We start from the raw sequence: 15,748 nt of genomic DNA, 5'->3' as shown, positions 1-15,748 counted from the left end.
ACAAGGGAAGGTCACGGTTGTTTTATTGGGTGTCCTTCATTTATTTGGCGTGGGCTATGGCCAAACAGTAGCCTGTGTGACGTTGGGTTAATTAACCGTAAATTTGTAAACTCAATCCTCTGTCTGGACAATTGTTCCTTTATGATCTAGCCAGGTCATTACAATAGATTAAAAAGTTATACTTTAAATGCAAATGTTTAATAGCATTCTTTTTCATAACAAACCAATGCCTTTTTAAATACATTGTGGTTAAAGTAGAGTATGATTTCATGTAATAATTTAATTAGAATTGTTTAAACACCAATCATAGTCAAACTATTGCAAACTGACTTGAAAAAATACAAAAAATATTTTTTTAAAGAGCCGTTTGGGAGCCAAAAGTTCTTTTTGGTGATCTGAACCAAACGAGCCGGCTCACTGAAAAGAGCCGGAATGCCCATCACTATTAAGGGGAAGTGTGTCTGCACTCGTGCGACAGCGGCAGGTGCGCGAGACAAAACTTTACCAGCGTCATAGCATACATATCCGTGAATCGTTGTGACATATCGAATAGGATTGCTAGTGTAATCAATGTGTAATGACTACGTAAAAAATGTATTAACGTGTTAAATGATTATGTGACGTGCAGTCATATTCAGGTCCTGATTGGTGAACAAGCTCATTTGACATGTCAAATAGTGTTATTTGACGTTTATCTTTTTTGACAAGCAAAGACCCAAATGGCGTTCCATATCCGAATGCATTGTATGATTTGAGGAGTTATCAGGTTGGGGGTAACTATTGTGACAATTCCAAAATGTCTAATTTAACACTACTTCCTACCCCCATGGGCACTTATGAAGTTCTGAGAGGATTGGTGTATATGTGAAAATCAACAAGCAGCCCAATAGTCAGTACATGTAAAACTTTAAAAAAAAAAATGATTATGGGTGTCTCTCTTTTGTAATGGTCTCTTATACCCTCTAGTGGTACAACTCGTATTGTGCAGAAATTGCATTGAGATGATGCTTGACAGTACAACAAGCTTTTCCTTTGGAACAATTAACATATTTCAACACCAGAATCGTTGATAAACAAGTATATGACTCGTTTGTCTGTGGTCCACGAAACAACGATGCATATCACACTTTTAATAATATGTTGTTGATGGAGGACATTTCATCAATGGGGACCTCCAGCCAAAGCCTCAAGCCCATGATGGCGTCACCGGTCTCAGGTGTTACCGGAAGCGCAGGTGAGTTGTTGCAAAATGCCTGCGAAATTTGCGCTACATTCAACTTTTTAGATTTATGAAATGAGATTCAGTAGCCTATTCGTTTCATGTGGAGGTGCTTCAGCTGTTTGTTTGGAAAAGGAAGGAAGTTCGTAACAGGAAAAGCGAAGGGAGGTCTGTAATTATCTCAAGTCATTTATCAGAATTGACGGTCATTTTCCAAAGGACAGTAGTCAGGATTTTACGCGCCTTGGAATGTCCGGACTGTTTTAGAATTGCTTGAAAATATAAAAACAAAAGAAAAAGTATCAAAGAGAAACTTCTACAGTAATTGATGTATTTTAAGATGCTAGTGGAAACGTTGAGTTGAATCATTTTACACGACAGCTCTACCAATCAGTAACGTTACGTAAGTTACTTCTAAACTTTCTAAACACCATTGCCTGCTATATAGGCCTCTGTTATTATGGAAAATGTGTAGACCAACTTCTGTACTGAATGGGACATGATCATATGTGTGTGGGTTAAGTTTACATGGTTCATATACAGGTAAATTGGAAAAAAAGCCACGTTGTCAAAAAAAGGGCTTAGGAAAATTCACTTTGAAATTTTATTGACCGCGCTTGTATTTCTGTCATTCATATTGACCCTACAGTGGCAGACTCCAAAGTAGTCCAATATATCAGCCATTGATGTATTAGGCCAGGGTTCCCCAATGGGCGGTCCGAATTTATTTGCCCCCCCTTAAGTTTTCTGAGAAGGCCTATATATATTGTAAAAATTGAAATTAAAAAAAATCTGTTACCAAGTATTCCCACACATTAATAGAGAGGCATATGTGATTGTATCCCAATGTAATCAATGTTTTAATTATTGTTTTTGCCAAATACAATATCTGTTTGAGATTCTTGCGGTAAATTTTCCCGGCCCCATGACCATCAGCTCAAGGAAAAATCGTCCCACGGCTGAATGTAATTGGGGACCCCTTTATTAGGATAATCCCAAAAAGCATCTGCTCTGTGTTCCAGGAAGATTTGTATAGCTACTGTAATTGTCCCTAGAGACAACAATTGTATACATCAAAGCTGAACTTCAGCTCTTTCTCATGTTTATCACAGCATCAAATACCTCACTAATGTGTCGTTAACCCTGTAGCTACTCAACCAATAATTCAGAAGACAATATCTCACCCTTTGTTTTGTTAATCTGATGCAAACCCAACCCATTTAACACAACATACACTCTTAACAAATCAATTGCTGTTACATTGAATGGTGCATTCCTCACCTTTTTATGGTTTTATTCCCCCCAAAATCCTCTGCCTATGGTCTAGTTTCCCAGACACAGATGAAGTCAAATGTAATCCGTGTCTAGGAAACCAGCCCTCAATGTATGTCTATCGACACATACTGAAAAAACAATGACATACTTTCATAGAGATCTGAAATGTATCGTGTTCTTCCTGTCAATTAATTTGACTGTAGGACTCATCCACTCTATTTGTCCAGGCTACGATCTGAGGAGTGATGGACATAGACATTGAAGAGCAGGACCCCCTCGCTGTAGACCCTGTAGACAGAGATGGGAGACGGATGGGCGATACGGGACGTGATGATGACGGGAATAGGAAGGTCGGATGCTGCGAGAGGTTCCATCGCTCCATCTCCAAGTGGATGCTTCCGGAAGAACTCCACGAACAGTACCGGGAGCGAGCCAACTGCTGCCCCCCTCCCATCTTCATCATCCTCATCAGCATCGCCGAGGTGAGGGTTAATACGCATCATGGTTAATATGCATCCTACTAATGGCAGCGCAGCATTGACAACAAGTAGCCTCTTTTGCATGTGCATACGTTGTTATGATTGTGTTGTTATACCTGAGTGAATTTTCGATTTCAGGAAATGCTCTGGACATGGTATTTAAAGAGAGAGGTGCAGCTGATATTATACCTCCACCATGGTTCATTGGACAAAGCCTATGGGAAAATGAATGTTTTACATTTTTTTTATATAAATGCCAGAAATAAGGTCTGTGGTAAACACAGGCTTAGGAGATCTTATACGTTTTGTTCTATGAGATAATCTTAATCAGCTAACGTCACTTTTTGTGAATTTTGAAGCACATAAAGCACAAAGGTTTCATAATTCATAAAGGTCATTTTAACTGACTGATATTATCTCATAGAATAAAACGTCTCTCCTAAGCCTGTGTTAACCTCTGACCTTATTTTCTATGTTTATCCCAAAACCCTATTCTTTCCCCATTAATTTCCCCCATAGCAATGGCTGAACGAACCAGAGGTAACTCATTTCCGTTTTTTTAGGACTACAATCTGGCGAGCTCGATTAAATGGCCAAACATTGGTATTTGTGTATTCAAACTCTCTGAGTTTGGATGTGGCTAAGATCCAAACTGAAGAGCTCTTGTACCAGACATTCCTCTCTCTCCTTCTGCTGTGGGAGGTCTCTGCCAGCTTATCCATCTCAATGTCTGAATTCATCCAAGATTCTTAGAGCAATCCCTAGACCTATGCGTTGGCTCAATGAAAATAGAGTTTGAGCACAATTAACATTGGGACCAGGGTTTAAGGCTATCCTCCCAAGGAATGTGATTTTAATCATACACCACGTACACTGTGTCCATGACATTTCAGATATTTTAGTAGTATGGTGAGCTTGTTATGGCAAAATAATTGAGATGTGTGTTTGATATTAAAGGTGAAATGAGTTTGTGAGTAGAAAAATGTGCGATGTCGACGCAGTTTGTTAAAGGAATTTGTCTAGGGTTCTCTCTGCTCTTCTCATTAACTTTGTTGCCATTGTGTGTTATCAGTTTGAAGTATGTTTGTATTTTACTATAATGGTCTGCTCTGACCATACTGCAACACTATGTAAAAGGCTGACTAATGGCTACATTTAAAGCAACTGTTTAGCCTTTCAGGACCCCTCCTGTCATTATGTTACTAGTCACTGATCTAATCTGTGTCTGTCTGGACAGTTAGCAGTGTTTATCTACTATGCGGTGTGGAAGCCCCAGAAGCAGTGGGTCACCCTGGGCGAGGGCATCTGGAACAGCCCTCTCACTTACAAGTCTGACCGGCGGGAGGAGGCGTGGCGCTTTGTCTCCTACATGTTTGTCCACGCTGGGTAAGGGTCACTTCACCTCACACAGATGCCCAAGCCCACTGGAGATTTACCATTGACCAAACTTTTTAGTTCAGGACTAGGCTTAATCCACAGGAGGCTGCTGAGGGGAGGACGGCTCATAATAAGAGTGAATGGAATGGCATCAAACACATGGAAAACATGTGTTTGAAACCATTCCACTGATTCTGCTCCAGCCATTACCATGAGCCCGTCCTCCCCAATTAAGGTGCCACCAACCTCCTGTGGCTTAATCTGTGTCCAAAAGAGTAGAGCATTGCAGATCATTCTACTTGCCACATCTCACTGAAATGATTCACTCTCTCCCATATCATCTGTTTATACAACACTTGGCCACTGCTAAAGCAGTTCTGGGTTCTTCAGAGTTTGAGGTCACGATTCAATCCAAGTGAAAGGCTTTAAAAGGCAATTTCCCAAATGTTCATAGAGCTTGCATTCACTGTAAACGCTGTGGATGTTGGCCCAAGCAAAAATGACCTTTAAAAGTTAATTGCAGTGTGCACGTTGTTTGTGTTTTTTTTAATCCTGGCCTGAGTCTTTCCACAGGTTCTGATTCATTGGTAAGACATTCACTCGCCTATCCACTCAATCCTACTCTCACACTGGCGGCGCTAGGGGGTAGCAAGACAGTGGCGGAAGCCCCCTCTAGAATAGGCCTATGTTTTAAATTGTCAATATATAACAAAAGTTAACATATTTCATTCAAATCAATCAAATGTATTTATAAAACCATTTTTACATCAGCCGATGTCACAAAGTGCTAAATCCACAGGATTTCTCTCTCTCAAAATCCTGTTCTCACGAACGAGCTCCAACTGCTCAGCAAGACGGCACAGCCTACATAACGCCGTGCCTCCTCATTGGCTCAGCCAAAATCTCATGAATTTGAGTGGCTGAAAAATCCTGTTGAGATACTGTATCTTCGGACTATGTAAAAGTTGCTTATAGCTAGCTATACCCTATGAAAGTCTTGCCTACTTCCTCGGGCAAGTCCTGTACTGTTTTTGAATGGGCTTCAATCTTATATTATGAAATTCATGAAAATGTGGTAATTTAAGATATATACAATTATATTCATATTCATGGCTTAATTTACTTCTACCTGATGCCTTTTATGAAGATTTTCGATTGTATTTTTTCTCCAGAATTGTGGAATAAGGAGTTTTTACCTGAAATAATTTAAGAGGATCTTCTCAGGTAAAATAATGTTTTTGAGGATGTGTTGAAATGTACTTTGCTTGCAAATATGTGCCAACCTAGCCATCAGCTAGCGTTAGCTAAAAGCTAAAAGTTTTGCAGTTAACATTAACTGTGTTGTTTCATATAGGCAGCCTGACCTTACGTATCCACATAACATGATGTGGGCGATGAAACAATGGAGCCTCATTTCATTTTTAGTGAAGTGGGCGGGGGGGACAGTTGGGTGACGCGAGGGAGCGTGAACAGGGTGGGACCAAAGTTGTGGAAAGCTGAACTTTATGCATATACTCCGCGATATCCTGTCGCTTTTGACCAATAAAGCTGACTATAGCTTCTAGCCCCTACTGGATTGGCTGTTGACGCTTGCTTTCTAGTTTTTCTAGCAGCCACATAAGGGTGAAGCTGGTGGTTATCTGATTTAACGCTGATATATCAACAACAACACAAATATTTCACCTTTATTTAACTAGGCAAGTCAGTTAAGAACAAATTCTTATTTACAATGACGGCCTAGGAGCCGTGGGTTAACTGCCTTGTTCAGGGGCAGAACGACAGAGTTTTACCTTCTCAGCTCGGGGATTCGATCTAGCAACGTTTCGGTTACTGGCCCAATGCTCTAACCACTAGGCAACCTGCCGCCCTATTAGCTACTACTAGCTGGAAAATATTTAATGCTAGAATGCAAAGTTGTTTTCACTTTGGTTGGCAATTTTACCAGCTGACACTTCTACTTCTGATAGATTGTTTGTGGCTTCAATGTCAATGATTGATTAACTTCTCTTTGACACTGGCCCCAGTGTACATGTATCCCGGGGCGAAGAGGCTACCATTGTACAGATAGTATCTAGCTAGCTTGAATTTTAGCTTGTGTGTACGTACTTCATAGATTGCAAGCACCCCTTTGCAATGACCAAGCTACCCCAGTGAAAAATTCCTGGCGCCACCACTACTCCTGAGTCTCAACTCCCATGTCTCCATCTCCTCTCTATGTCTTCCTTCCCCACAGCGTAGAGCACATCCTGGGCAACCTGGTGATGCAGCTACTGCTGGGCATCCCGCTGGAGCTGGTCCACAAAGGCTTTGAAGTGGGCATGGTCTACATGGCAGGCGTCCTAGCAGGTGGGCATCCACATACACCCCCTTTTTCCATTGACGCACAGTCGGTTAGACACAGTTGTCTTCAAAGGTCTGTTACGACTGAATGAAGTTGCTTTTAAGTTGACTCTTTTAGCTAGTGACATGAATAGTATAGCATATGATTGGTTAACCAACACAATGTGCGTGACAGGTTGCCTTAGTTATTATTAGCTCACTTGTTACATACCTCATCTCGATTTTTGCTGATCATGACTGTACAATGCTAGCAACTCACAGGCACAGAGCTGTGTAGATGGTAATCACGTTTCACACTTAAGTCTCTGACATTCTTTCGCTTCTCAGTTAGTTAGTTTTTTCCTGTTTGGGTTTCATAGCTGAAATGTCTGTAATGCTATAGATGACCTTCTCATGCATGTTGTCCTTAGGCTCCCTGGCCAGCTCCATATTTGATCCTCTCAGTGCTCTGGTAGGGGCCTCTGGGGGGGTATATGCCCTCATAGGTGGATACTTCATGAACGCTGTTGTGGTGAGTTCTGGCTAACTGCTGATTCTACTATTTTAGCAGATTACTTTTTTTGTCTCTCATTATTTCCCTGTTCTTTCCTCTGGCGTGACTCCCTGGCCTACAGAACTTCAGAGAGATGATTCCTCTCCTTGGAGTGTTTCGTATTGGAGTGATTGTGATTATCGGTAGGTCCCTTCCCAGATCCACTCGTATTATTTTCCCACCAGTGCCTCAAGGTTTGCTGTTCCAGCAGCGCCCACGCCTCTGTGGTTGTATTTCAGTAACTAAACGTTCAATGTTTTTTTTCTCAAGTCGGGACAGATGTCGGATTCGCCCTTTACAGAAGGTTTTTTACTCACGACGTTGGCTTGAAGGTAAGACATCTTTTCTTTTTTTTTGTCCTGCATGCCCTTTCTCTTCTTAAAATGCATGGCATTGAAAGATTTTCCACAGACAGATAAGTATTGTTTCAGCAGAGAGCAATGCTTTTTTAGAACAGTCTTTAGTTCACAACTGGAGAGGCTCTTATGCGAAGTCCAACCCTAGACCAATATAACAGTGAGTAGATCTGGTTTTTATCAGTGTGCCTAAACAGAAAACCAGAGAGAAAAAAACTGCAGTAGCAGTACCACCCAGCTGCATAATACAGCTTACAGTTACACAGGACTGACTAATCTCTAAACCAGATTGCTCTCTACACACTGTCACACACACATCCTGTCTGTTCCCCCTGAATTATTGCACCCAAACCATTCCTGTCACTAGACTGTGATGAGTGTGATCCTTGATTGTGTTCTCTCTGCTTTAGGAGAAGCTGAGCATGATAAGGGTTGCAGCTGTTTGTCTTTCCAGCAGCTTAACTGACTGGGCTATAAGCTTTCTAATCTATCACCTGCTTCCACTCTCTCATCTTGCTTTTATTTCATGTTTTCTTGGTCTTTGTGAGAAGTGCGGTTCCAAATTCACTGTCTGCATTTAAACTGGTCCTGCTAGTTTTACTGGCTGTCCACCCTTTGCATACTAACCACAGCGACAGGGCAGAGGATGCTAATTGTAAGGCTGTAGCACAGCATGACTTTGTTGGTTTGAAGGGAAAATTAGACTGAAATTAGACTTCTCCCTGGTCTCCCTCAGGTTTCATTTGTGGCGCACATCGGAGGAGGGGTGGCTGGGATGACCATTGGTTACGTGTTCTTCAGCGCCTACAACCAGAAGCTCCTGAAGGACCCGCGCTTCTGGCTTTGCATAGTTGGCTACGTAGTCTTCCTCTTGTTCGCTGTGCTCTTCAACATCTTCCTTTCCCCTGCATAATTTCACACTATACAAATGAATGCATTTTGAATAACGGAAATAGGGCATTTCAGGGACTTGGAAGGTTATCTAAAAAATGTAAAACCTCTACTGCAGGAGAGAAGAAATTTAAATTGAAAGAGGGATTCCTTGTGGAAGTGTAGTATTTCACTCAGCGCAAATTATCTTTCTTACATGGGTTTTTTAGTGATGTTGATAATGAAATGCATTATTAATTTGATCTCTAGGTTTTGTACTGAACTCAATATACCTCAGTTCATTGGCGTTACGGGTATTTTTTTTCCATATGATGTTTGTCCTGATTAGTCAGTGAGGTAGGACATTATTTCAAGCAGGTCCTTTCCTCTAAGTTTAAATTGGCCTACAAGTGTGTGTGTGTGTTTAGGTGTGTTTTTGGGGAATGTTCAAGCCATCGGGAGCAAGTGTGTCATCTGTTGGTGAACGGCGTGTCAATTCGTAAACAAGCCATGACAATGACCCAATGCCAGGTTATTGTTTCACTTCCCTGTTGACAGGATGAGACACTGTCTGACAATAGCACATATCAATGTTAATCTGCTCACATATCCTTGGCTAAGCCTCTTTCAAGTATAATTTATTGAAGGCATGATTTCAATTTGTGTTTCTCTTTAGCTTTTGCTACTTGCCAGCAGTTTGAATTTATCAGTCAGTCTGTTAATCCTTTGGTTTTTTAGGATGTTTGTGTACAGTGGAACAGTAGAGGGCAGCACTTTCCATTGTATATTAGGCATTGTCTACATCATTTCCATTGTGCCACTGTGCATTAGTCTACGTAACTGTTTAGTATGACAGTCCATGAGGGAAATGAATAGGTCATTGAAAAGGCCTCATCTTTAGGCCATCTGTATGGCATATTTTTATTGGTGAGATCTTCAAAAGTTTTCCTAAACTTATTTGTGGTGATATTTGTTAGTTGGTATGTGAAACCAAATGGCAGTTCAACAAATCTCTAAGAAACCTATACATACTTTAGGTATTTATTATGTAATTACAACTTGTACAATGTACTTTCAAAGTAAATGTCAGGTAGATAGCATAACATTCCAATTGTAAATTACTTGTTTTGTATTTGAAGCTCTTTTTTTTATCTCCAGACTCAATCTTGTATCTTTTCATCACTTTTACATTAAATAAATGTTATTTTACATTTCCAAAATCCCTTCGGATCTTAGATGTGTTGACAAAGCCACGCATAATCCGATCTCTGTGAAAATGATTGGATTATGAGTTTTTTTGTTGTGTAAACTCTATTTGGTGTTATACGACTAATATGTTTTGCCAAGATGAACTATCTTAATTCATCTGGCCTATAGCACGCCAGACATGGGGGTTAGTGAATGGGTACGGAGCAGAATATTTGCTTGACTGATGTCTGACCTGACCTAGGGTGCCACGCTTCTATTATTAGCTAACAGTGGCTTCAAAAAAAGACAATTGATCGTACCCCAATGACAGCCACCACTCTAGCCAGTTTATGTGGAACATTCCATAGTTCCAGACTCGGAACATCAATACAGTGCCATTATTTAATTGTGTGCTAGTTGGTGCTTGCTTGTCTGCTTTGTGGACACTTAAACCATTGGTTAAGAGGGATAATGAACTTCAGAAAGTACTGATAAATTAGTAGTGGCCAAGTTGTCATAAATATTGGTTCTTAAATTCAACAAACTGCTGGAAAATAGGCTAAATAAAATCCTCAAACAAAGTTCACCTAATGTGAATCCCTGACTATAAATGTGCTTGAATCAGACTCATTTGGAAAGTGAATCAATCCCCCTAGTGTTGCCAAATGATTTGACCAATATTCTAAAGAGAGACCATTTCAGGGCAGTACACAGGGTTCTCAGGTGAATGGTATAGTCAGTCTATATTGGGTACCAGTCTGTTTGGGATTGAACAATGCTAGCTCCTGTATTAAAGTAGAGTAAAGCAGAACCAGACTGGCACACCGTCTGCTCAGCAATAATCCACCCAGGATTTGGGGTTAAGGTTTTGTACTGAGGACCAATATTTTCACATTTTCCCTTTGTGCAGGTCATTAGTTAGAGCATGGCAATCTGGTTTACTCATCATGGGGAGATACTAGTAGAAACTGTTTGGATTTGGGCCAGTAGATATGTTTAAAAATATATATATATTTTACCTTTAACTGGGCAAGTCAGTTAAGAACAAATTCTTATTTTCAATGACGACCTAGGAACAATGGGTTAACTGCCTTGTTCAGGGGCAGAACGACAGACTTTGTACCTTGATTTTTCAGCCAAATTTAAAATGAATGAGTGGGAGGTGCTTTGGAAAGCTGGAAAGTGGATTGCATTTGGAAGAATGTGTTCGAGTACTCTCATGAAAATAATTTTCAGTACGCTCATATTAGTTTTAAATGAAACGGGTTTGAAGGAAAAATGTATCTTGTATGCAATTGGTTGTTCCAATTACTGGTTGTTCTGAAACACAACTGAAAAGAAAATGTAATGTATTTTCACTGCACTTGATACACTCCACAAACTATAAACAGAGTTTCAAATTGTGGCAGTGCTTATAAATTTAACCGGCTAAATATACTGAACAAAAATGGGAGCCAGGACCTGCCAATCAGAATGGGTTTTTCCCCACAAAAGGGCTTTATTACAGATGTAAATACTCCTCAGTTTCATCAGCTTTCTGGGTGGCTGGTCTCAGACAATCAGACAAGGTGAAGAAGCTGGATGTGGGGGTCCTGGGCTAGCGTGGTTACAAGTGTTCTGCTGTTGTGAGGCTGGTTGGACGTAATGCCAGATTCTCTAAAAGGAAGTTGAAGTGGCTTATGGTAAAGAAACGAACATTACATTCTCTGGCAACAACTCTGATGGACAATCCTGCTGTCAGCATACCAATTGCACGCTACCTCAAAACTTAAGACATCTGTGGCATTGTGTTGTGTGACAAAACCACACATTTTAGAGCGGCCTTTTATTGTCCCCAGTACAAGGTGCACCTCATACTGCTTAATATGCCACACCTGTCAGGTGGATGGATTATCGTGGCAAAGGAGAAATGCTCACAAACAAAGATGTAAAAAAATGCCTGCACAAAATGTGAGAAATAAGCTTTTTGTGCATATGGAACATTTCTGAGATCTTTTATTTCAGCTCATGAAACCAACACTTGACATGTTGCATTTATATTTTTGTTCAGTATAGTTACATTTGTAAATTTGATTATTAGTAATAGAATATAAACCTTTAATCTAGTACTCGCGCCCATCCCTAATAGACATCAATTGCACATCACACAGATTGGCAAACTCCTATTGGTGTTAGTCTACATATTGATAGACAAAATTACAGACCCATGTAACTGCACTGTGCATTGACCAAAGTCGATTATCAAAATCTCATCGACATCCATTCCTTTGGAAATAATGATAGTATGATCTGGTTAAAGGAAAACCACAAAGAAAGTTGGTGTTTTCTGACCATGACATGAGACTATATGTGGGCTAACACATACAATGATAATTAATTTTGTAACTGCTTTATAAACACTTTTGTAACTGTTTTCAGGTCGAGTTACAGGACCCAGATTATGCCAACTCCTGGATTTAAAAAAAACGGACAAAGTTTTGAATATACCCTTAACATCTGTGGTAACCAGGTTTAGGTTCAATTTGAATTGAGGCAGTCAATTTAGAAGTAAACTGAAATTGCAATTCAATGATTGAAAAAGGGAATCTATTTTCCACTACTTCTCAGTAAACTGAAAAGGAGAAGCTATTTATGTCAAAAGTTGTCAAATGTTCTGATTTTAAATTCAACTCACTTCCTGAATTGACTGACTTCAATTGCAACAAGCCAGAGTAATTGATTTCTTGTAAATTAATAAAAAATATTGTGTCAACTGCCAGAGACAACTTAATTACAGAGGGGAAGCACCAGAGTATGAAATCGGACATGACCCATTGATTGCATTACAAGAGTAAAAAACTATAGATCTGAAAGTGTTGTGGTACAGTGCCATAGCGTTATGTTGTTTGGGGGGATACCAGAACCAGTAACTGATTTCAAAAGAAACTCCCATCACATTGCCTATATATACACCAGGATCATCAAACATCAGATAAACTGCACCAAACATCTCTCACGGGGGCTATGGAGTCTCCAACAGCCTATAGAATCTTCAGACGGTAGACAAGAGTGAACCTAATAAGTAGGCCATCTGTCCAGTACAACACCTTTCCCTGCTTCACTCTTATATTCCTGGCTATACATTCAAGCCAAACTGGACTGTTCAAATGTAAGTTTAGCTAGTCCTTTAGAAGCCAAATATATTTTTAACCAAGTAAAAATTCCACGGTTTCTTTTTAATTAAGGACATTATTTAACTAACCTATAACCCTGAATCAATAAATGGCAAGCATGAATAGGCTGAAACAATTGCTGTGTGGCTATGATTTATCTTGTACTGTATTGGTAGAACTCTGATTATTGATTTTATCTCGCTGACTGACCAGAATCTGGCACTGGCAGCTGTCTCAACTGTTCAGTCATACATAGTGTACTGTCGGCACTGGCAACCCTGGTAAAATTTGGGTCACAGAAGTTCAGGTGATGCGCATCGACAGATGTGGAGGGGGCACAAATGATTTTTTTAAAGCTTTTTGGTGGCCTCATCGCGGCTGGATGACCCTCGGGGATTCAAATCACCGGCAGTCTGTCCACGCTGCTGCAAGGTAAATGGAAATGACTCATTGATTTCTCTCATTGTTTATAAGTTAAATCACCAAGGGGAATGCCTTTATTTTTGGCAAAGCAGGACTACTGAAAGGAGCAAGAGAGGCAAATAATAAACATGATACTCGATGGCTTGCTTCTTTGTACATTTTGATATCTGCTTTACAAATATGTGATGCTCCATATTCATGATACATTTACATCTGTCTTCGATGTACATTTCCTTTTTTCCCCCTGATAAAGGTATGTTGCAATTCATTATTTGTATATCAATGACTTAACCAAGTTTAGTTTTAAGTTGTATTTATTGATATGAAAGGACTGATGCATTATTTTAATTGGTAACTCAACCTTTGTGGGATTAAAATAGTCTGTGGAATAATATATTTTTCAGAGTATTTGTTAATGAAATACAGATTTTAAAACAAACTGCATAGAAAATAACATTTACATGTAATTTTTACGATGTATTTTTGAAGATACTAGTGTAAGAAAGTTCAGTTGCTAATTGTTACACACCAAATTGTGGCTTGAAAGTTGGCTGAATGGTTTATATATATAGATATTAATATGAATAAATGTATTTCACAAAAAAAAAAAAATGCTTTTGTTCATTATTGGGGAGGAATGCCCCTCCAATTAGAATTTCTGAGCAAAATTTCTGTCCATTGAGGTGCTTAGGCTCAAGACCCATCCAAAAAGGCAAAAGTTCCATATAGCCTCTTTAAATGACAAAATTGCCTCGATCCTCTCTCTGCCTCCTAATCACAGACACAACGATGCCCGTGTAAAGATGGGGGATTGGAATTTCCTAGGGGGGATATTGGAGGAGGTGCATATCCACTCCACTATGGTAGGAAAGATCTGGCTCACCATCCTATTCATCTTCCGCATGCTGGTGTTGGGTGTGGCGGCCGAGGACGTGTGGAACGATGAGCAGGCCGACTTCATCTGCAACACGGAGCAGCCCGGGTGCCGGAACGTCTGCTATGACCTGGCTTTCCCCATATCCCTCATCCGCTTCTGGGTCCTTCAGGTCATCTTTGTCTCATCGCCCTCGCTGGTGTACATGGGCCATGCTCTCTACCGCCTCCGAGCCCTGGAGAAGGAGCGGCAGAAAAAGAAGGTCCTGCTGCGTCGCGAGCTAGAGCTGGTGGACGTGGAGATGGTGGCGGCTCGGAAAACGATTGAGCGAGAGGTGAGGCAGCTGGAGCAAGGCAAGCTCAACAAGGCTCCGCTGTCGGGGTCCCTGCTGCGCACCTACGTGGCCCACATCATTACCCGCTCCGCCGTGGAGGTAGGCTTTATAACGGGCCAGTACATCCTCTATGGCTTCCAGCTCTCCCCTCTCTTCAAGTGCGAGCGTGAGCCTTGCCCCAACGCGGTGGACTGCTTCGTCTCCCGGCCCACAGAGAAGAGTGTCTTCATGGTCTTTATGCAATGCATTGCTGTAGTCTCCCTCTTCCTAAACATCTTGGAGATCATGCACCTGGGCTACAAGAAGGTCAAGAAGGGCATCCTGGACTACTATCCACACCTGCAAGACGAGCTTGACGACTTCTACTCAAGCAAAACCAAGAAAGACTCCGTGGTGCATCAGACATGCATTGCTTCCTCCGGCTGCAATCCCACCATGGCCTCCGCGCCCAGTGGCTACAACCTCCTACTGGAGCGGGCCCAGGACGGTCACACCTACCCCTCCCTTATCAACCCCTCTGCCTTCCTCCCTGTTCAGGGTGAACTGGCTGGTAAACGGAGCGTGGAAGAACTCAAAGATGCTGCACATAGCCCGACGGAGCACAACTCCAACTCCAATAATACCAGCAGTGACAGTCGCTCACCGCCCTGCGACTCAGTGACCCCGCCAAAGCAGGAGGAGCCAGAGGAGTCTGCACACCTTCCCCCTCACAGCGAGGAGGAAGAGAAGAGGGGGAGCCCAGACTCTCCCAGGCGCCCAAGGGACCCATCTCACGCCTCCTCCTGCCCGACATTGCTAGTAGGCACCGGAAGGAAAACATGGAGGGTCAATGCTCCCTCAAATTGTTCCACAGTGGTGGAGGGCAAAAGCTCAGACACAGATTCTTATGGGGGTGCTAAGGCCAGTGGTGGGTACCAAGCCCGGACTGCATCAAAATCGGAACCCAAAATGCGTCCCTCCACCCCAGACTCACTGGGGGACTCAAGTTTAGGGTCACAGCACAGTCCGAGACCACCCTCTTCCAATCGCCGACCATCATCCACAAGCAACGCAAGTAGTAGGCGAGCCCCTACAGACTTACAAGTTTGAATGCTAAGAGTAAAACCTTATCTTTAGTCCCTCATCAGACAAAAAAATACTTTATTTAAAACACAGGGATCAGAAGAACATGACACGAGTTGTGACATTGGGTCAGGGTTTGGAGGGAGATCTGTTGCAGTAGTCCAGCAAAATGGATAGATGTGTTTTATAAGATGTCACCTCTGTTTATTGCTTACTGTACTGTTGATCTCCTATGTGGTAGTTTATTTTTGTATTCACCAGCTTCAA

At 41.4% G+C, this 15,748-nt stretch overlaps 2 protein-coding genes across 4 annotated transcripts; both read left to right on the top strand.

Annotated features, from left to right (window-relative positions):
- The first annotated feature begins 1,132 nt into the window (after positions 1-1,132).
- On the top strand, positions 1,133-9,668 carry LOC115176972 (rhomboid-related protein 2). 3 transcript variants are annotated; one of them, XM_029737406.1, is made up of 8 exons: positions 1,133-1,234; positions 2,722-2,976; positions 4,211-4,359; positions 6,584-6,696; positions 7,101-7,201; positions 7,305-7,365; positions 7,493-7,554; positions 8,315-9,668. In XM_029737406.1, exons 2-8 carry the CDS (start codon positions 2,740-2,742, stop codon positions 8,489-8,491), a joined length of 900 nt encoding a protein of 299 aa, XP_029593266.1. In that variant the 5' UTR covers positions 1,133-1,234; positions 2,722-2,739; the 3' UTR covers positions 8,492-9,668. The 3 variants fall into 3 exon arrangements, with proteins under 3 accessions (XP_029593266.1, XP_029593257.1, XP_029593273.1); XM_029737397.1 differs by having other exon boundaries at positions 1,192-1,622; XM_029737413.1 differs by lacking the exon at positions 1,133-1,234 and having other exon boundaries at positions 2,703-2,976.
- A 1,975-nt stretch (positions 9,669-11,643) lies between these two features.
- LOC115176950 (gap junction alpha-9 protein-like) lies at positions 11,644-15,597 on the top strand. Its single transcript, XM_029737374.1, has 2 exons — positions 11,644-13,464; positions 13,993-15,597. Exon 2 carries the CDS (start codon positions 14,015-14,017, stop codon positions 15,506-15,508), a length of 1,494 nt encoding a protein of 497 aa, XP_029593234.1. The 5' UTR covers positions 11,644-13,464; positions 13,993-14,014; the 3' UTR covers positions 15,509-15,597.
- The last annotated feature ends 151 nt before the right edge of the window (positions 15,598-15,748 follow it).

The sequence above is a fragment of the Salmo trutta genome, chromosome 3 (assembly GCF_901001165.1).
Source record: "Salmo trutta chromosome 3, fSalTru1.1, whole genome shotgun sequence".
Taxonomy (NCBI): domain Eukaryota; kingdom Metazoa; phylum Chordata; class Actinopteri; order Salmoniformes; family Salmonidae; genus Salmo; species Salmo trutta.
Note: the sequence above shows the minus strand (reverse complement) of the source record. Positions and strands in the feature narration are given on the sequence as shown.